At 50.9% G+C, this 21101-nt stretch overlaps 2 protein-coding genes across 6 annotated transcripts in view; one reads left to right on the forward strand and one right to left on the reverse strand.

The window, feature by feature from the left end:
- Positions 1-13006, forward strand: part of DNAJC11 (DnaJ heat shock protein family (Hsp40) member C11) — a 66049-nt gene extending 53043 nt beyond the window's left edge. For both annotated transcript variants that reach the window (XM_023635866.2, XM_023635868.2), the window contains exons 10-16: positions 244-360; positions 7802-7957; positions 9062-9131; positions 9867-9924; positions 10055-10197; positions 10882-11011; positions 11450-13006. In XM_023635866.2, coding sequence (XP_023491634.1) covers positions 244-360; positions 7802-7957; positions 9062-9131; positions 9867-9924; positions 10055-10197; positions 10882-11011; positions 11450-11475 — 700 coding nt within the window. In that variant the 3' untranslated portion in view covers positions 11476-13006. The remainder of the gene's footprint in view (positions 1-243; positions 361-7801; positions 7958-9061; positions 9132-9866; positions 9925-10054; positions 10198-10881; positions 11012-11449) is intronic.
- A 626-nt stretch (positions 13007-13632) lies between these two features.
- THAP3 (THAP domain containing 3) lies at positions 13633-21018 on the reverse strand. Of its 4 annotated transcripts, XM_023635870.2 has the most exons (6): positions 20882-21017; positions 17590-17782; positions 15223-15279; positions 14734-14838; positions 14386-14443; positions 13633-14290 (listed from the first exon to the last, which is right to left on the reverse strand). In XM_023635870.2, exons 1-6 carry the CDS (start codon positions 20953-20955, stop codon positions 14007-14009), a joined length of 771 nt encoding a protein of 256 aa, XP_023491638.2. In that variant the 5' UTR covers positions 20956-21017; the 3' UTR covers positions 13633-14006. The 4 variants fall into 4 exon arrangements, with proteins under 4 accessions (XP_023491638.2, XP_070109998.1, XP_023491639.2 ...); XM_070253897.1 differs by lacking the exon at positions 15223-15279; XM_023635871.2 differs by having other exon boundaries at positions 13633-14443.
- Between the last annotated feature and the right edge of the window lie 83 nt (positions 21019-21101).

Raw genomic sequence — 21101 nt, forward strand, 5'->3', positions numbered from 1 at the left:
TTGAGCGCCCCCTATTGCGAGGCAATGGGACCTACCACTATGCATTCCCCGTCCTTGAGGGACTCGGAGTCTAATGGAAGAGCTGGACTGAGGTTGCCAGTCAGCCCCTGGGGGGGTGGGGAGGGCAAGGGAAGGATGGGATGGGGGACCTAGCCTTTGTTCTGAGTGACAGTAGCCTGTGGTGAACGGGAGGAGTCGGGAGCTAAGGGGCCCTTGCTTGCTCACCGCCATCTGCTCCTGCAGGGCAGGCTTCTTCGGGACGGTGGTGGAGTACGGGGCAGAGAGGAAAATCTCCAGGCACAGCGTTCTAGGCGCAGCCGTCAGCATTGGAGTCCCACAGGGCGTTTCTCTCAAAGTCAAGTAAGTTGAACTGGATATTTCTGGCCAAGGATTATCTGGCAACTTGTAACTCAGCGGGGCATCGCCTAAGTTAAAGATGAATAGACTTCGCTCTGAAATTTTGTTCTTAAAGATGCAGTTGCTTCTGTCTTTCATCTGTAAGCAAATGTCAAGGAGTTCATTAGCCCAACATTCAGGTAGTGAGGTCTGAGTCTCTGCGTTTAGAGAACTTCCATCTGCTCTACCAGCCCGTCTTCCACCCTGCCTGCGTCCCTTAACTACCCTCTGCCTTCCCTGATGGCCCCGCATGCCCGCTCACCGACAGTGCTCCGGCAGTTTGCACACACACAGTGTCATCATCAGCGCATCTGCTCTGAATTGCTGCAGGATCCTGACTGATCCTGCAGCCCCTGTAACACTGCTCTCCAAACAGGCAGTCTTCTGACAGTGTAAGTCAGCGTCTCTCACCCTTCTGAAAACCCTCAGTGACTCCCTCAATTCAGGGCAAAAGCCAGACTCCCTCAGTGCCCTCCACGATCTAGCCTTCTCACCCCCTCTTCCCCGCTCCGCCCTGTGCTCCCTCCACTCTGGCCACACTGGCCTCCGAGCTGCTCCTCGAACACACCAAGCCCACTTCTGCTTCCAGACTCAGCATTTGCTGTTCTCAGTCCCCAGGTAACTACGGGGCTGGTTCCTTCGTTTCCCTCAGGTCTGTTCAAATGTCAGCCAGTTGCCGAAACCATCCCTCCTCCCCCTGCGTAAAACAGCAACCCCTCACCTTGCCCCAGGCCTTCCCTTTCTCCTTTACTCTGTTTATTATTCTGCTTTGCACCCATCTCCGTCTGCTCTTCATCAGAAGCTCTTTAACTTAACATTTTATTCTTTCTATACTACTAGAACCTGGAACACAGCCTGGCGCTTAAGAACTCAGTGAGTGAGCGAGAGAGAGAAAGAGGAAGCAGATGCCATCTCAGTGTTGGAGATGAGAACCGAACTAGGTTATCAAGATCAGAGCTGGCATCAGGCATCTCTCCTGTCAGATAACATTTGAGAATACTTGAGATTTAATAAAGAGCATACAGAGAGCTATCAGATTTTCTGCATTCTAATCCCTTTTTTTTCCACCCAAATTGGGACCACTAATGAGGCACCGTTCTCTGTGATTCAGCCTTTATTTTTAAACACTTCTCCTATGCAGATGTTGCATGATATAATCTGAATTGAATTCTAATCCAAAGAATGCCACTCTGCCTCCTTGGAAAGAGAGACACTCATTTCAGCTGAGTTTCCTGTGTAATAGGCTGAATTGTCCAAATTGTATTGGTATATAAAGCAAACTTTTGCCAGAAGGCACCAGAGTTCAGCGATAGTAAATGATCTTACTTTGCTAGCCTTTCTCTTATATTCTGTTTATTTGATGAGTCACAGCAATTTTTTTTTCCTTTTTTTGGAAGATTAGCCCTGAGCTAACTGCTGCCAATCCTCCTCTTTTTGCTGAAGAAGCCTGGCCCTGAGCTAACATCTGTGCCCATCTTCCTCTGTATGTGGGACGCCTACCACAGCATGGCTTGCCAAGCGGTGCCATGTCCCCACCCGGGATCTGAACTGGTGAACCCTGGGCCGCTGAAGCGGAACGTGCGCACTTAACCACTGCGCCGCCAGGCCGGCCCATAGTCACAGCAATTTTTGAATGTTAAACCAACCTTTCATTCCCGAGGAAAATTCCACTTGATCATGACATGTAATACTTTTTATATATTTTTTAAAATTTGTATACTTTTTAAAATATTTTTTTGTATTTTATACTTTTTTACTTTTCATTTATATACATTTAATACTTTTTTATATATTGCTTGATTTGATTTGCTAATAACTTATTAAGGATTTCTGCATCTATGCTTATAAGGGATGCTGGTCTATAATTTCCTTTTTTACTATGTATTTTTCAGGCTTTGGAATGATAAAATAAGTTAGGAAATGTTCCTTCCTCCTCTCTTTTTGGAAAAAATTTGTGTAAGATTAGTATTATTTCATCCTTGTTTTATAGAATTCACCAGTGAAATCAGCTGAGCCTGAATTTTCTTTGTAGGAAGGTTTTTGATAATGAATTCAATTTCTTTTGTAAATTCTTTTCCATTTTTTTGTTTCATCTTATGTCAACTTTGTTAATTTGTTTTTTTCAAGGAAGTTGTCCATTTCATCTAAGTATTGGATTTTTTAGCATAAACTTATTTACCGTATCCTGTTATCCTTTTAACATCTATAGTCTCTGTCGATGCTCTCTGCCTTCGTTCCTAATGTTGGCAATTTGTGTTCTTGCTACCTTTTTCTTAATTAGTCTGGCTAGGGTACTTAACATTTCGAAGAAGCCGCTTTTGGCTTTGTTAACTTTCTCTATTGTTTTTCTGTTTTCTAGTTCATTGATTTCTGATCTTTAATATTTCCTTCTTTCTACTTATTTTGGTTTTACTTTGCTTCTCTTTCTAGCTTTTTAAGTTCAGACTTTAGTTTATTAATTTGAGACCCTTTTTCTTTTCTAATGTAAACATGTAAGGCTGTAGATCTCCCTTTAAACACTGCTTTACTTCATCCCACAAATTTTGATATGTTGTATTATCATTATCATTCAGTTCAAACTATTTTCTCATTTCACTTTTAGAAATGTATTGCTTAATTTCCAAATATTTGGGTTTTTCTAAATGTCTGTTTATTGTTTTCTAATTTAATTTCATTTTGGTCAAAGAACATATTCTGTATGATTCCAGTCGTTTTAAATATATTGAGCCGTCTTTTGTGGCCCCACATCGATCTTGGTGAATGTATCATGTGCACTTGAAAAGAATGTGTATTCCGGGGGCTGGCCCCGTGGCCGAGTGGTTAAGTTCGCGCGCTCCGCTGCAGGCGGCCCAGTGTTTCGTTAGTTCGAATCCTGGGCGCGGACATGGCACTCCTCATCAGACCACGCTGAGGCAGTGTCCCACATGCCACAACTAGAAGAACCCACAACGAAGAAGACACAACTATGTACCGGGGGGCTTTGGGGAGAAAAAAAAAAAAAAGAATGTGTATTCCACAGTTGAGAAATGAGGATTAAAAATCTCCAGCTGGCCTGATCGCACAGTGGTTAAGTTCGCACGTTTCGCTTCAGCGGCCCAGGGTTCACCAGTTCAGATCCCAGGTGCGGACCTGCACACCATTTGTCAAGCCGTGCTGTGGCAGGCTTTCCACATATAAAGTGGAGGAAGATGGGCACAGATGTGAGCTCAGGGCCAGTCTTCCTCAGCAAAAAGAGGAGGATTGGCAGCAGATGTTAGCTCAGGGCTAATCTTCCTCAAAGAAACAAAAAAAATCTCCAGCTATGGCTGTGCAATTCTCTATTTCTTCCTTTGTCAATTTTTGCTTCATTTTTTAAAAAATTTGTATTTTATTTATTTATATTTTTTGATGAGGAAGATTGTCCCTGAGCTAACATCTATGCCAGTCTTCCCCCATCTTGTATGTGGGACGCTGCCAAAGCATGGTTTGATGACCAGTGTGTAGGTCCCACCTGGGATCTGAACCCATGAATCCCAGGCTGCCGAAGCAGAGTGTGTGACCTTAACCACTATGCCACCAGGCTGGCTCCCGTTTTTTTCTTTTTATTGATAGCAATACTCTTTGTCTTGAAGTCTGTCTGTTATTAATATAGCTACTCTAGCCTTCTTATGTTTATGTAGTTTATCTTTTTCTGTCCATTTATATGTAACCTATCTCTGTGTTTCTATTTAAACTGTCTCTCATAGACAACATACAGTTGGATCTTGCTTTTCCATTCTTATGATGCATGCATACAGTTTCTTGCTTTTTACTTGGAGTGTTTAGTCCATTCACATTTAAAGTATTTATTGGTATGGTTGCATTTAGGCCTGCTGTTTTATTATTGGTTTTCTATTCTTCTGATTTTTTGGTCATCTACCCATCCTCTTCTGCCTTCTCTTATATTAATTCTTTTTAGCATTCCATTTTAATTTGTCTGTTGACTTTTTCGCTATACTTCTTTGCATTTTTTTTCAGTGGTTGCTCTAGAGATTACAACACACATTCTTAACCTTTCATCATCTATTTAGGCTTAATATTGTACCACTTCATGTAAAATGAAAGAACCTCAGGAATATCTAGACCCAGTTTCCCCTCACCGTGTCCTTTATGCTGTAGTTGTCATGATTTATTACATCTGCATATGTTATAATCCCCACAAGTGTTATAATTTCAGCTTTAAATTGTCATGTTAAAGAACTTAAGGAGAGAAAAGTCTGTAGTTACTCACTTTTTTTTTTTTAAACCTTTTCCAAGGTTCCTTATTCCTAAAAATCCTGAATTCCTTTCTGGTATTGGTTTCTTTGGCCTAAAAACTTTCATATGGTGTAGGTCTGCTAGTGAAGACCTCTTAGTATTCTTTATCAAGAAAATGTCTTTATTTTTCCTTTATTCTGCTCTTATATTGTATTAGTTTATTTTATCTATATGCGTTATTTTATTTCTATTTTATATTAACCAAAAGTATTTCAGTTATGGGCCTTCCTGCTCCAGAACTAAGCTGCTGTCATTGCTGTAATTTTTAAATTCAGGTCTATTAAAGTAAAATTTATTGGTTTTTTTGGGGTTTTTTCTTTGTTTTTGTTTTTGTTTTTTTGAGGAAGATTAGCGTGATTCGTATTTCCCTAAATGTCTAAGATGTTGCAGCTTTTCATGTGCTTATTTGCCATCCATATCCTTTTTTTAGTGAAGTCTTTATTCAAATCTTTTGTCTGCTTTGTTATTGGGTTGTTTGATTTCTTTTGAGTTTTGAGTGTTCTTGATCAATTCTGGAGTTGTTTTTATTACTGAAGGATATTGCCCCTGGATGTAGAATTCAAGGTTCACCGGATTTTTGTTTCAGCACTCTAATGATGATCATCTTCTGTCTTCCGGCCTCCATTGTTTCTGATGACAAGTCAGTGGTCATTGGAATCATTATCCCCCTGCATGTAATGTAATGTGTCATCGTCGTCGTCGTCTTCTTCTTCTTTTTTTTTTTTTTTTTTTTTTGCTGAGGAAGATTTGCCCTGAGCTAAGATCCATTGCCAATCTTTTTTTATTTTTTATATGAGCCACCACCACAGCATGCCTGCTAACAGACAAGTGGTGTAGGTCCGTGCCACGGATCCAAACCCGGGCCACCAAAGTGGAGCACGCTCAACTTAACCACTAGGCCACCAGGGCTGGCCCTTTTTTTTTCAGTGGTTTAACTGCAGTGTACCTACATTTGGTTTTTGTTGTATTTGTGCTGCTTGGGGTTTGCTAAACTTGCATGTGTATATTTTTATTCTACATCAAATTTGGGACTTTTGGGGCATTAATTCTTCAAGTAAATATTTGTTACTGCCCCATTCTCTCCTCTCTGGGGCTCTAATTACTCATATGCGAAACCTCTCGATGTTGTCCCACAGGCTTTTGAGGCTCTGCCCATTTGTCTTTGGTTCTTTTTCTCTTTTTTCTTCATATTGGATAATTTCTGTTGATCTGTCTACAAGTTCGAACCCTTCTCCCATCTCCAATCTGCTCTTAAGCCCATCCAATGAATATTGTGTCTTTGAGCGTAGTTGAAATAGCTGCTTTAAAATCCTTACCTGCTCGTTCCCACATCTGAGTCACTGGCGTGGGTCTCTGTTCCTTCCTCCTCTCTTGTTGTATCTAGATATGTAGAGTAGTTTGTATTGGATCCTGGGTATTGTAAATAATACATTGTAGAGACTCTATCTTCTGTTATGTTTCTCACAGAAGTGTTGACTTTCCCTTTTAGAAGGTAATTTAGAGGTTAAACAGACTCATCTGTGTGGCAGCAGCCTAAACACAGCACAATTATTTTCCCCTTCGCTAGGCCATTGACAGATGAGGGATCTACTGGAGGTCTGTGCCACATTTATACACAGAACTTGGAGCTCTCCATCTCTGACTTTCATTTTTGGCGACCCCCTGTTTCCCAGCTGCTGTGATTGCCCCAAACTCTAAGCTCGGGCTCTTTGATCTAGTAGGGCTGCAGATTTCTTTGCAGTTTTAGTCATCCATGTGGTACAGACTGAAACTTGCCCCCAGGCTAAAAGCTGTTAAAAAACAAAAACAAGTGTGCTGGGGGGACCATAGCTGGTGTACTAAATTAATGCTGTATAGATTATGACCTGCCAAATGAGGAGACACAAGCCATCCACATGGGGTCAGCAGGTAGCTCCCTCTTTGGGGAAGTGAAACCCATGGAGTCGTTTTGATTTTGTGTGTGTGTGAGGAAGATTGGCCCTGAGCTAACATCTGTTGCCAGTCTTCTTTTTGCTTGAGCAAGATTGTTGCTGAGCTAACGTCTGTGCCAGTCTTCCTCTATTTTATGTGGGATGCTGCCACAGCGTGGCTTGACAAGTGATGCTAGGTCTGTGACCAGAAACTGAACCTGTGAACCCCAGGCTGCTGGAGCGAGCGCACAAACTTAACCTGCTTTGCCACCAGGCTGACCCCCAGGGGTTGTCTTGATTGAGGGCGCAGTTTGAATACGCTCACACAAAGGAGGTAGAGTCACAAGATGTATTACTTACAGATCCCAGACGTCGGGGGTGGGCAGTGAGCCGGGGGAAGAGCAGTCGGGAGCGAGTGAGCAGGAGGTAGAGAGCAGGGTAGCAAGCACCTGTTGCTTGTAAGGTGGTTGGGGCGGAGGTCGCTAGCAGTTTGCAGGCTCAACTCTTAAGTGGTTATTTTAAAAGGGGCCCCAGGAAAAGCAAAGCAGGAACTTATGGTGAGAATCCTAAGCTCAGGTTCTTATCTAAATGTCCAGACTCTGTGTGAGCAGAGTTGTGATAGTGTGAAACGTCGAGGCAGCAACTCAGAAAAACAACAGGAAACTCACCAGTGCCATTCCAGTCTTCTGAATTTCAGCCCTCCTTTTGTACGCTTGCCTTTGGTTGCTGTCCAGGACCTGAAGGTCTTTGTTCTATGTGGTGCAGACTTCACTGCTATCTGTGGGGTGATTGGTCCAGTGGGAGCTACTCAGCCATACTGGAAGCAGAACCTCCTTATTGCCTAACTTTGGAGATCTTCACACACTTCTTTCAAACAGATAAATTGAGGCCTGAGATAGGACTCTGTCTCGACAACAGCTGGAGGAGTGTCCGCTCCTGTCTTCTAAGGCCACATTTGCTCTGGTCAAGCGTTAGTCTGTTGTTTTGCCCTTGAGGTTAGCAGGTGGTGGGACCTTTCTTCTGTCACGTACATCAAATCCAGCAGCTAAACTGTGGAACAGGGAACAGCAAAGAGGAATGGATTATGAAAGAAGTAGACTTCAGGGTTCCTTCTCACTGGTCTTTTGTCTTCTGCGAGGTTCCCTTCCTGTGGCTGAGACCCACATTACCCTTCCCTGGAAACCTAACTCATCTTGGCTGTTTGGTTTTTTTCTTTTCAGGTTAAACAGGGCCAGTCAGACTTACTTCTTCCCTATTCATCTGACGGATCAGCTTCTTCCCAGCGCTGTGTTCTATGCCACCGTGGGGCCTCTCGTGGTCTACTTTGCCATGCATCGTCTGATCATCAAACCATACCTCAGGGCTCAAAAGGAGAAGTGAGTGTAAAACGTGTCACGGGCATGTCCCTAAACACCTCTGTGCCTCAGTTTCCTTATCTTTAAAATGGAGATGATAATAATAGAAGCTACCCCATAGGGTTATAGAAAAATTAAATTAATACATGCAAAGTGCTTAGCATAGCATCTGGTCCAGTAAGTACTCAGTAAATGTTAATATTTATTATCATTGGTGGTAGTCCTACTGTTCCCTTCATCTGTTATCCCTACTTTCGAGAAGGAGTAGAGTGAGTTCACAAAATTGTCAAGACTGTAACCATGACCACAAGAAATAAGAAGTTTTCCTTTTTCTCACTCTGACCATTTCCTTTCCTGGCACTCAGTTCAGGAGGAATGAGTTCTGAGTTCTTACATACAGGGCGTGCATCATATAGTCGTAGAAGTCATAGAAATATAATTTATTTTGCAGTTTCTTATAGATAATCCATTAGGGCATGACATTAAATCTGAGAGGTGGTTTAGATTCGTTGCTTTATAATAATCTAATTGAATAAATCATTGAGCTTAGAAAATCTGGGAGAAAGGAATGAATCTCCTTTTTAGGGCCCCTCTAGACTTTGAATCATTAGAATTCAGGGTCCTAATTTCTCAGGGGCTTGAAGCTTGGCACAAAGAATGTGCTGGGTCAAGTTTTCTGACAGCAGGTACATGCTGCCCCAGAGCCCCTGTGCTTTGCTAAGAGGAAGGTATATTTACGTATCTAAAGTGGTATGCATTATCCCTACCAAGAATGTTAAGGAATCGCCCCAGAAGGTTGGCGGCCCCTCCTCTGCCTCTCGCCTTCTCTGACCGCTCACTCTCCTGAGAGGCCTGTCAGCTGGAGTCTTCTTCCCACAGCAGTGGGCTTCCTGTCCCCTCTGGTGAGGAGGTAGGGAGAGCCATCTAGGACCAAAGGAAAGCTGCACAAGCCTGTGACTAGCAGATTTGCTTGAGATTGTCTTGGAAATATTTGTTGAAGTTCTAGAACTAGGAATGCAGGAGGATCACAGACTGTGTGCTGGGCGCAGGTCCAGCGAGGGGTTCTGTTGCCTCACTGCTGGGTTACAACACACTTGTGTGTGCCTTGTGTTTTTCTCACATAAGGGAGTTGGAGAAGCAAAGGGAAAGCACGGCCACCGACATTCTGCAGAAGAAGCAAGAGGCAGAGGCCGCTGTGAGTGCCGTGTCGCTGCCACCAGACGTGAACAGAGTCCTTGTGCTCTGTGTGAATCGCTGAGAACGTTCCTGCACTGTCGTGCAGAGCTCACACTGCAGTGCCCGCTCCTCTCTTGCCTAGTCCACATTTCGTAAACTGGGGCTGTGGGAAAATACTTCACACTCTGCACATTGGTCTCAAGGGCTGTAGGTGTCAGACTTTTCTTCCCCAACAAGTTCATTGGTCATTTTAGTCTGTACATTGCTTATGGGATGCAGTACTGGGAACTGCAGCCCCTGTCCTAGAGATCAGATACACTTACCCTCAAAAGGCAGAACAAGCTTTATTAAAAAGTGGTGGGTGGGGCTGGCCCCGTGGTGCAGCGGTTAAGTTCGCATGTTCCGCTTCGGCGGCCCGGGGTTTGCCAGTTCGGATCCCGGGTGCAGTTATGGCACCACTTGGCAAGCCATGCTGTGGTAGGCATCCCACATATAAAGTACAGGAAGATGGGCACGGATGCTAGCTCAGGGCTAATCTTCCTCAAAAAGATAAAGGGGGGGGGCGGTATTTTCCTGTTTATCTTCCCTTTAAGTGAATTGTTTTCATGTGACATAGGATAACAGAGCTATCCAGGGTCAGTGACTGTCCCTTCAGGGGAAGGGCTGAAATGCACCCAGGCACATGGCTGTGGCTCTGAACAAAAGGGGCGGAGCCCACTGCGGTCCTGAGGGCGGCCATCCTTGTTCTTTGCAGGTTCGGTTGATGCAGGAATCTGTCCGAAGAATAATCGAGGCAGAAGAGTCCAGAATGGGTGAGAAGGCATGGTCTCTCTTGGGATGGGTGGGCGCTGGGGTTCTCAAAGGAGCACACCGCTCCTGCTGTCCAGCTGCACGGGGGTGCCTGCCGCAGCCCGCCCCTGCTCTGACTGAGCCTATCCTCAGGGCTCATCATCGTCAACGCCTGGTACGGGAAATTTGTCAACGACAAGAGCAAGAAGAGCGAGAAGGTGAAGGTGATTGATGTGACTGTGCCCCTGCAGTGCCTGGTGAAGGACTCAAAGCTCATCCTCACAGAGGCCTCTAAGGTACAGCGCACGTGTGCCCACAGGATTCAGACAGAAGAGGCGCCTGGGGAACAGGGGTGCCTGGCCCCTTGGAATGGCCACTTCGTTGCAGTGGAATCCTTCATGTTGCTGACAGTTGCTGTACCAAGTTATATCCACATTGGAGCTATTTACTTCATCCATTCATCCATCCATCCATGTGCTCAACAAGCATTTATTGAGCACCTACTGTGTGCCCGGTACAGCAGCAGTGCATACTCTGCCTTCACGGAGCTTACATGCTGTTTATTCCTCACCATGCTCCAGAAAGAGTGTGAAGTCGCCTGTAGCACATTAGAGGCTCACACTGGAGCCTGGGGCACGGATGATAAAGGCGAATTAAAATGCAGATTAGTTCGGGCACTGAACTCCACTCCGAGTTCCCTGAGGAAGTCCACGTGGTGGGGCTTCCAGAAGACAGGCGGATTTAGAGTGGGGGATGGGGCCACTATTGAGGGGGAAGTCTAGAACCAAACAGGCAGCTTTTTGGAATTCTCATTTCTTTTTCCTCAAGCTCCAAAGTTTGCCTCTTTCACAGGCAGCTCCCAAGGGCAAGTCAAGGCCCTTCTTCCACACTTCACCTTCAGGTGGCAGCAGACAGTAGTGGTGCCAGGTTTTTCAGGGCTGTCTCAAGTCATCTTTCCAGTAAGCATCTGTGTGTTACAGGCTGGGCTGCCTGGGTTTTATGACCCATGTGTGGGGGAAGAGAAGAACCTGAAAGTGCTTTACCAGTTCCGAGGGGTCCTGCACCAGGTGATGGCGCTGGACAGTGAGGCGCTTAGGATACCAAAGCAGTGTGAGTAGCTGTCCCTTTGCAGTCACATGCCCTGTGCATGGACAGGGAGAGGCCTGCGGCCACTGATGGGGACGGGGACGTCAGGGTGTCGGGCAACAACCGTCTTCCCTCTGTATCCAGCCGGGAGCAGGCAGGCTTGAGAGTCACGACTTGCTCAGAGCCCACAGTTTGTTGCCCACAGGAGGGGGTGTCGGGCCTTTCCCGGGTGGAGTTAGAGTGAGCTCTTTGCTTGGAAACTACAGCGTGGGTGGCTGGGTATGAAGCAGACCCAGCTGCTCCTTTATGTTCTAGAACCAGCTGATTCTCGGCACCTTGTATACTGCTACTCAGCCATAGGCCAGGCAGCCTCTGGTCTGGTGATGGCTGAACCCCTTACGTGGAAAGAGAGTCTAGAAACAGTTGCCTTTTGATACACTGAGTTTGTCTTTTCTTTTACAGCCCACAGGATTGATACAGATGGATAAACTACTTGAGAAATCAGATTAAAAAGAGGCTACAAAAAATCTTTTCCTGGGAGTCTACAAATTTGGAAGCAGGGAAAAAACCCAGACATCAGATCTGTTTATTTTATATTATTCCTATAGAAGGTGGTACCATATAAATTATGTGAAGGGACACACAGGCACCCCGCTCTCCTGGGTGCTGTAGTCAAGACTGAGGCGGCCCCACCTGGACCAGAAGTGCAGCACCGCAGCTCAGCCTGTGTCTGTTTTCCCAAGGATCATGTCCCTGCAGGGAAGGGCCGTGGGCCCCGGACGCCTCCAGGTCCCTCCCCAGGTTCAGGGCACGTGCTGACTGCAGCCCCCAGTAGTTCGTGGTCTGTCTTGAGGCGTTTGTGGAACATCTTGCCCTCAAACACAGGACCGTGAACTGCTTTTCCTGAAATCCACACTGAACGTGGAAAACAACATGGAAAAGGAAGGGAGGAAGGAAGGAGCTCTCCCGAGCAGAGGTCTCCAGAGGAGTGAGCATCTGTTCCATCAGCTTCTGAAAACCACCTTTTCCTGCTGAAATATTACTAAGTGAATCTGGAGAGGATTGTGTGGGTTTATAAATTTGCTTTTTATCTGATAACGAATGGTTTTGGAAATTAGTCCTCCCCCCCGCCCGACTCCAGAACTTCTTGAATCATTCCACTAGCACCTGGTTTGGGTCAGAGTGGTGTAACTCCGGGTCCAGGGCCCATCCCTGTCACTGGTCACTCCCTTCCAGAAGCCACCTGTATCCTTGTGGGAAAAAGCAGATGAGAACCAAGCCATGTCCTTCTCAGCCCGCTCCACACGGCTCAGCCTGACCTGCCCGTGCTGGTCACACTAGAGTGCAGTGTTGGAATGAAGAGGTTCAGGGCAAGAAGGGAGGCTGAGTTGGGGTGAAAGGACCAGGGCGCAGACAGGTGCCAAATCCCAAGCCCAGGAGAGCCGCGCTGGCCTGCGCCTCACTCACTTGTGGCCAGCAGGTGTCGCTGCTGCTCCCCACCTGTCAGGTCCAGCTCCCGCCTCACAGGGGCCTCCTTTCTGGGCGTCTGCTCCCAAGACCCTCTTCTCTCACTTGCCTCTTCTGTGGCTGCAGACTGTTGTAGGAGCCAGGACACTCCTGAACAGCCTGATCTGTTAACTGGGAAACAGTTACCCAGTGAGCACAGGCCCTGGATGGTGGTGGTTCTGGCAGCCCCCCTGCAGCTATTGCTAAATGAGGCTTCACTCCTTGGCATTGGTACCCGAGTAACCTCTAATGACCCCCTCCCTCCAATTTTTAAAAACAGGTCACGTTGCCCAATTCTGTAATATTTATCTGCATTTAAAAAAGTTTTTCTCCGAGCTACTGCTCTGAATGTGAATCTTGCAATAGCGTTGCGTTGTGAGTCTAACTTGGGATGCAGCCCTGGGTTCCCTACATGCAGGGGGGTCTTGTGGGCACCGATTCTCTTCATTTTGTCTGAAACGGACTGTACAGCAGGCACTCTCTTACCACAATAAACCTTTCCTGAAATCTGGGGATAGTGTTTTATTGCATCTGTATGTTCATTTTAAAGTTTGGCTTTCTTTAAGATTTTTTTAATTTTTCCTTTTTCTCCCCAAATCCCCTCGGTACATAGTTGTGCATTTTTAGTTGTGGGTCCTTCTAGCTGTGGCATGTGGGATGCCACCTCAGCGTGGCCTAATGAGTGGTGCCATGTCCGCGCCCAGGATCCAAACCAGTGAAACCCTGGGCCGCCACAGCGGAGTGTGCAAACTTAACCACTCGGCCACGGGGCCAGTCTGTTTGTTCATTTTAGGAGTGAACAAAACAAGGGACACGCCCCCTCCTCAAAGGCCTCATTCCATCCTTTGTTGTTCCACGCTGGAACCATGTTTTAAACCATGAGGCTTCACCTGAGGCTGGGCTTTGGTTTTTCTACATCAGACATCTGCCTGAGGAACAGAGGGCAGACTTAGGAAATCACTTAGGCTAAGACTTCTGTTTTCTCTTTCTTTAACTAGAATCACATTTTTTTTTGTAGTCAAAGGTAGTCATGCCCTGCCTGCTCTTCAATGGGAAACAGGAAGTCAGTCTTCTTGGCAGCAGCAAAGCACCAGGAGAACCTCGAATTAGTGCTTGCTTGTAAATAAAAGAGAAAAAACTGCAGTGTGGGAAGACACTTTATTGCATCGTTCACTCAAACCAGGCTGGAAAGGAGGCACTCCTTAGAACAGAGGCCAGTCTGAGCCCCTGAGCGAGCCAGCCATCCAGGCGATGGGGGGGACCACTCACTGCCATCACTGGCTCTCGTGAGGGGGGTGGGGGTGACCCCATGCACTGAGTCTGTCCCTGGACCAAGCTGCCCCTCAAGGAAATGTGCTTCCTCCCTGTTGGGCGGGGGGGGGGGGGGGTGTCTGCCACACCATGGCTCCAAAGATGCTCGCCCAGCTTGTGCTGAAAGGACAGCTGAGGCTGCCACCTCGGGGCGGCCTAAGCTGTCATGCTCACAGCCCCACCCACTCCCGGCCTGATGCCACTAAACCACCCAAGATGGCGTTGGAATCCTCACCGGGGGCTGGCATGCCTCACTGCCATTTTGAGTGGCAGGAGCAGGATTGAAAGGTCCACGGCCAGAGTCCTGAAACCAGTGCCCCACCTCCCAGACGCTCCGCGCAGAAAGCCCGGCTGTCTGGCTCAGCTCTGCTGCTCTGGAGTCCCCTGGAGACCTGCCTGCCCGGCTCTGTGGGCGCGGAGGCGGCTGGACATCCTCCGCATCACCAGCCTCTGGGCCTTCAAGCGCTTTCGGAGCTTTTCGTTTTCCTTCAGAGTGAGGAAGAGTTTCTTTTTTAGAGCATTTAAGTCCAAAAGGGCATAGCTGTGATCCGATGGCTGTGCGGGGAGGGCCCTTCTCAGACCTGTAGGGCTGGCCGGCTGACTGGGGGCCTTGGTTGCTTCTGGTCTGTGTGGCAGGACCTGAGGAGGGAGAGATTAGGAGCGCCCAGAGGCCAAGGCTCTGGAGGGCCAGAGGGCAGCGTGGCTCCGCGCTCAGCCCTGCCCCGCGGCAGCACTCACTCCCAGCAGCTCTCCTGAAAGCCAGACCCGCCGGGTCGCAGCTCATTCCATCAGGAGGGTCTGGACTCGGGGCTCCATGCCACGGTCCTTGTGGTCTCAGCACCAGTTTTCTTCATTTTTATTTGCAGCGAATCCCCTCGTGCCGAGACCAGCCAACCACACCGCGCCTCCATGCCAGCCCAGCACCTTACCTGCTCTCCAGGGCGTCGGGCACTTGGGGGCAGCTGCAGCGCTTCCAGCGCAGTGTCCGCCTTCCTGCCTGGGCCGCGTTCCCCGGCCCCCACCCTGGACACGACCTGCGAAGGGCAGAGGCAGGCAGCTGAGCAGCACAGACAGCTGCTCCTTGTCTATCCCACCAGTAATCCCTGCGCACTGTTCCGGTGTTCCGGGCGGTGGCCGCTGCCAGGGGACCAGCAGAAACAGCCAGCCTCCTCCTCCACAGGCCTAGGACCAGCCCCTGAGAACAGGGCGCGAGCCGGCCTTGTAAGCAGCTACCGCTGCTTGATATTGAACAGAGAGGCTTCTGCTTTCCCTTTTCTAGGAAAAGAGAGAATCCAAAACCCTAGCTGACGAGAAAGCACGACAAGCCCCCAGCTGCCAGCCTGGCAGGCAGGTGACGCTGCTCAGTCTCCATCTCACAGCCTAAGTCCGAAGGCCCGTGAGCGCCAGAGCAGACTCACCTCCTCAGAGTCGGCATTTCCGCACTGGCTGTCAGGGGCTGTGCTCTCCTTCACCAGCTGCAAGAGACACGGCGCTACTGGAGACGGGGCGAGTGGGCAACGTGCGCCCCCGAGAACCCCACGGCCAGGTACTGGGTCTCGGGCAGCTCTGCCCCCTTGCTCAGCCCCATCTTTGTCCGGTTAAACCCGGAGACCCAGCTGCTGTTCTTTTCCAAAGATCTTCCCACATCTTGGGTTAGAGGCCCATGAACAAGTCCCTATGAAGCCAGGGACCTAATTCATACGTGTCACCACAGGGCCTGGCATTCTTCTAGGCACACAGCAGGTGACTCATTTTGCTCAATGAATGGCAGCCACATAGTAGAAAACCTCTGACTCAGAGCCTGCGGTGCCCAGGCAGCCCCGGAGCGGGGCCAAGGCTACAGGGCCAGAATCAACTTCTCCCTGCCCGGGGGGCTGGAAGCACTAAGGAGCAAGGTCACAAATGTCCCCCAGAGATCAGACGAATCTCCTCCTTCAGGGGCAAACACTTCACCACAGATGCTGAAGGTGGAAGTGATCAAACGGCTCTATTCACAAACGTGCGCGGGGGCGGTGGGGGGCACTAATCAGTGGGCAGAGAGCTTCAGCTCAGAGAGAGGAGGACGTTCCAGAACCTGCCGTACAACGTCGTGCCTACCATCCACAATGCTGCCCTGTGTACACTTGAGAGCCTGCAAAGAGGGTAGATCTTGTGTTAAATGTTCTTTCCACAATAAAATACAATTTAAAAAAAACACGTATATAAAGTAAAACTAAAAGGCCTTCCGTGTTAAAACAACAACAAACCAAACATGCATTCAGCAGCTCCAGACCAGAGGCTGCCTGGCCTATGGCTGAGTAGCATGCCAGGCAACGCTGCGCGGGCTGGAACGAAGCCGTGAGACGGCCCGTCCCCGTGCGCTTACACTGGAGGGAGAAGACCAAACAAGGGGGACACCGAGAGCGGCGCAGCGGGACGGGTGAGGTGCTAGAAAGACCGACAGCAGGAGGGAGGCAAGGGCCAGCAAGGGCGGTGGAAACAGGTGGGGTGGGCCCTCCTAGAGGACACGTGAACACGGACTTGGAGGTAAGGCCACAAGCGTGAGGGTGTCTGGGAAAGATCAATGGGCAGAGGCCCTGACGCAGGGCGTTCTGGGCGCGTCTGCTCACAAATGGCTGCCTGTCCTTCCTCACACCCTGTAACTCAACTCCTGTTTCCACCAGCTCCCTTCTCTCTCTTTCCCAATAAAATCAGACTACCACAGGGCTTTGGCAGCCTTGGGTTTGTCCCACCAGCACTCTGCCTTCCAGGTTCAGACGGGTGCCCCGCTGTGGAGCCCACACTCTGGGACTCGCTACACCTTTAGGATTTATGAAATTCAATATAATCCCCCTCACGGCTTCCACATCCAAGTGCCCGTGAACTCTCTCCGGAGCCAAATCCACACATCCTGCCCCCCAAGACACACCTACCTCAGTGTCCCCCTGGGAAGCCTAACTCGCCATGCACAGGACCAAACTCCTCAGGGAATCAGGGAAGCCCACCCTGCAGGGGCTCAGCGAGCCTGCTCTCCCTGACCACCTCCCTCTCAACCCCCCAGCTCTGCAAAGTCCATCCACTCTGCACCTCTCCTCACCACACTCACCACCAGCTCAGGCCACATGGCTGCACTCACCTGGGACACCACAGTGGCCTCCAAACCAGCTTCCAGCCAGAGGGAGCCTTCCAAAGCCACAACCCTCACCCAAAAACCCACAGCTTGTCCAACCGTCTGGCCTCTGCAAGCAGCCTGAGCCGATGCTGTTCCTGAGTGTGCCCCAATCCCTCCCACCTCTGCCCGCACTGGCCCGTCTCCCCCCAGCACTCCACCTGCCCCGTCCTTCCGTGCCCTGGAGAGAGCCCTCAGCTGGCACGCGCGGCACACGGAGCACTTGAGTGGAGACCTGCAGAGTGGCAGCGGCACAGTGTCTGGACTACACGCTCCCAAGCCCCGGCCGGCTACCAGGAAGGACAGGACAAAGTCTCAACGCACCACAGCCGGCTGCCTTCCGCTGGGAAGGTCTTCGCCGCGTGGCCTTGAGCCCGCAGGAGGCCCAGCAGAAGTGAAATGCATCAAGGCCCAGGCTCCCGGCACACTCGCCACTCAGCCGCTTCAACGGCATCCAGCTGTGAAGCGTGATTTATTTTTAAAGTGGCTTTAAACTGCGACTTCCCTCCAGTGAGGGTCATGGCCGGCAGGGCCGGCTGGGCTCGGAACCAGAGGCTCGACAGTGCTGCCCGCCCCGCAAACACCACCCCCCCCCCAGGCAGGCGGGATCTGGGGAGAAAGACAGCAGTGTGTCCACCTGCGCTGGCTCCTGGAAGGCGAACTCCGTGGGCACGGCGTTGTGCTTCAGGTTCTTGCGGTTCCCGAAGGCGCTGAAGCACTCGGGTCGGAAGTGCTCGGAGCAGATGACCGTGTGCTGCTTGGGCTTGAAGTTGCCGCGGCCGATGTTCAGCACCCATTCCTTCAGCAGCTCCGGGCGGCTGAACGGGAACCTGAGGGGCAAGGAAGCAGACGTGAGGGAATCCGCAACGCCCAAGGCAGCACTTCCGAGTCCCGTGGAATTTTCACATCACCACACAGTATTTTACTGGACAGCGTGGAAAATTCAACCACCGCATCTGATTTCTGGGAGCTTCTGTCATGGCTGTTTACAGCATCCTTAGTAGGAAACTTGAGACTATGAATGTGGCCAAAGGGCCCAAGCGAGCTGTTTCCGAAGCTATGTCTGCCAGGTGGGGTTTCGTTCGTTAGTCAGGAGCCTGGCCCTGCTCTTGGTGGTGGGATGTGGGAGTGAGGAAGACAGCCCGCCCTCGCGGAGCCTGCATTCCAGAACGGGGAGACAGACGGTAGACCAGATGTAGACTGCGTAGGAATAAGGAGTAGGGAATGGTCAGGGAAGGTCACCTGAGAGGTGACGTTTGAGCAGAGGCTGCGGGAAGTGGGAGAGCAGGCTGTGTGGGTATCAGAAGGAAGAGAGCAGAGGCTCTCTGGCAGGAGCTTGCCCCACGTGTGCGAGGAATGGTCACAGGCAGGCTGGGCTGAGACAGAGCAAGAGGAGGGGTGGGGACCACAGGATGCGGGCCTTGGGCAGATGGGGAGTCCCTGGAGGCTCCGGGCAGAGGGTGACGGACCGCGTCCACCCTGGCTGCCATAGGAGGGCACCTGGTGGCTGCGACCAGGGTGTCAGCAGGAGCGGATAATGAGCCAGGAGATCTGGGATATAATTTGAAAACCACGTAATAAGGTTTGCCTGTGGGCCATGAAATAAAGAGAGAAGGAAGGAGTTTCCTGTATTAAGATTGGGGGGCAAAGTGGGGCTGTAGGAAGGGAAGGTTTGGGGATTGGAAGTTTGGTTTTATACATTCGATTTTTTTTTCTACTGAGGAAGATTGGCCCTGAGCTAGCATCCACTGCCAGTCTTCCTCTTTTTGTATGTGAGCTGCCACCAGAGCATGGCCACTACTGACAGACGTGTGGTGTAGGTCTGCGCGCAGGAACCAAACCTGGGCCGCCAAACTTAACCACTAGGCCACCGGGGCAGACCCTGAGGTGACTCGTAGATGCCCAAGTGCTGGAGTGGAGTGGCAGGTGGATACACATGTCAGGAAATGTCAATGTGGGGACTGTCCCTGCATAAAGGGTGGTAAAGCCATAAGCCTGGGTGAGATCGGAGCCCTGGGGAGCAAGTGTGGACGGGGACAACACAGAGCCATGCCCCTCACCCCAAAATGCTCCAGCGTCTGGTGTTGTAAATAAGGAGGATCCAGCAAAGGAGACTGAGAAGGGACACTGTGACAAAGGAAGAGGCCAGGAAGTGTCCTAGAAGCCAAGTCGGAGAGTCTCAAGGGGTCAGTGGTCAGTGTGTCAAATGCTGCAGAGAGGTCAATTCAGATGAGGACAGACCACTGCAGTGGGCACCATAAGGGCCCCTGGGGACTTGGCAGACCTCTTTTGTGGGAGTGGTGGAGGCAAGAGTCTGACTGGAATGGGTTCAAGAGAGAACCAGGATGGGGGCCGGCCCGGTGGCACAGCGGTTAAGTTTGCACGTTCCACTTCTCGGCGGCCCGGGGTTCGCTGGTTCGGATCCCGGGTGCAGACACGGCACTGCTTGGCAGCCATGCTGTGGTAGGCGTCCCACGTATAAACTAGAGGAAGATGGGCACGGATGTGAGCTCAGGGCCAGGCTTCCTCAGCAAAAAGAGGAGGACTGGCAGTAGTTAGCTGAGGGCTAATCTTCCTCCAAAAAAACAAAAAAAAAAAAAAAGAGAGAGAGAACCAGGGGCGACTCCACCACCAGGTGCATACCCGACCAAAAAGTACAGGTGCATGCACCAGAAGACTCATCCCAGCAAAGATGTCCAGAGCGATGTGCTTGTAATGGCAAAAAGCAGAGGCATCCCGAGGCGCTTCAACTGTATGACAAACCAATTCTGGTGCATACCTTCAGTGGAATACTACACAGCAATGAAAAGGAACGAACTGCTGCTGCGTGCAACAAGGATGACTCTCATCAACATAATGGTGAGCAAAAGACAGAGAAAAGCACACACTGTGTGAATCCATTCACGTAAAGTTCAAAATAGGCCAAAGCAATCCACTCTGACGGACAGCAGGATATAAGTTACCCTTGGGGACGTTGAAGGACGAGGGGCTGAGGCGGGGATGCGGTTGGGGGTCTCCTGGGGCTAGTATGTTCTAACTCATGGCAGTCACATGGGGCGTTCACTGCGTTAGACCGGCTGGGCTGTGCACTGACGGCCGCGCACTCTTCTGAAAGTGTGCTACAGTACTTCAACAGAAACGTTCACTTTGCAAAAGACAATGATGAGAGGAGGAGAGGCGGCGCAGACAAGGAGCGCAGCAGCCCTTTGGAGTGGTGCTCGAAAGGGGACAGTGAAACGGGCAGTGGCTGCCACCTTGACGGGAGCGGGCAACATTCAACGGGCCCCACGGACGAGCTCTGCTGGGACAGCCAGGGACGGACTCCAAAACCCCGCCGTCCTCCCCGGACTCCCGCGGCCGCAGCGCGCCCGGCCCCACTCCCCGCCCACGGGGCCGTCCTCCCTCCGCCACTCCACGCTTCCCTCACGACAGGAGGCCTGCAGAGGGCACCGCAAACGCGACAGCCGTCACCGTCTCCCATTCATTCAGCAAATGCATTCAGCAAATACTGGACACCTACTGCGTCTCAGGCTGCCTCTGTGGACAAGATAAAGGCCCTGGGACCTGGAGGGGACGAGCACTCAGTAACTGCGCGGTGCTAGGTGCTAGGTGCGCTCTGCCGGGGAAAGAGCCGAGACCCGAGCTCGCAGCAGGGCCGGCCCACCGCCCCCTCGCACGCGCTTGCCTGGCCGGCGGCAGGAGGCCATGCGCCCCTCGACCGTCTCCTCACGCGCCCCGGCCGGCCGAGGCGGCGCCAGGCTTCGCCGCCCGTGACCCCGCCGGCCCCCGGGCCGCCGCCCCCCCGCGAAGGCTCGGCCGCACGCCCTCGGCCCGCCCGGTGCACCAGGCCTCGGGCTCCGGCGGGGGCCGCAGGCGGGCGGCCCGGGTGAAGCGGGCAGGGCCTCGCGCCCCCGCGCCCCGCGCCTCACCGATGGAAGGTGAGCTGCTTCTTGCGGTTGCTGTAGCGGTTGCAGCACTGCCGGGCCGCGCACGACTTCGGCATCTCCACACGCCAGGCCCGGCCGCCCCTAACAAAGATGGCGGCTGCGGGGCCTGCGGGCGGGGCGGGGCCGGCCGGGCGGCGGGGCATAAGGTGGGTGTGGCCTGCGGGGCCCTGAATGGACGGGGCCTGTGGAAAGGGCGGGGCCT

Source organism: Equus caballus, chromosome 2 (genome assembly GCF_041296265.1).
Source record: "Equus caballus isolate H_3958 breed thoroughbred chromosome 2, TB-T2T, whole genome shotgun sequence".
Taxonomy (NCBI): Eukaryota; Metazoa; Chordata; class Mammalia; order Perissodactyla; family Equidae; genus Equus; species Equus caballus.

What these genes read in the sequence shown, in the direction of transcription:
- THAP3 (XM_023635870.2), bottom strand. Translation starts at nt 20,955, where the DNA reads ATGCCGAAGTCGTGCGCGGCCCGGCAGTGCTGCAACCGCTACAGCAAC. An exon ending in GAAATGCCGACTCTGAGGAG is followed by an intron (nt 14,839 to 15,222) that starts GTGAGTCTGCTC and finishes TGCCCTTCGCAG; the next exon opens with GTCGTGTCCAGGGTGGGGGC. An exon ending in CCCGACGCCCTGGAGAGCAG is followed by an intron (nt 14,444 to 14,733) that starts GTAAGGTGCTGG and finishes CTCCCTCCTCAG; the next exon opens with GTCCTGCCACACAGACCAGA.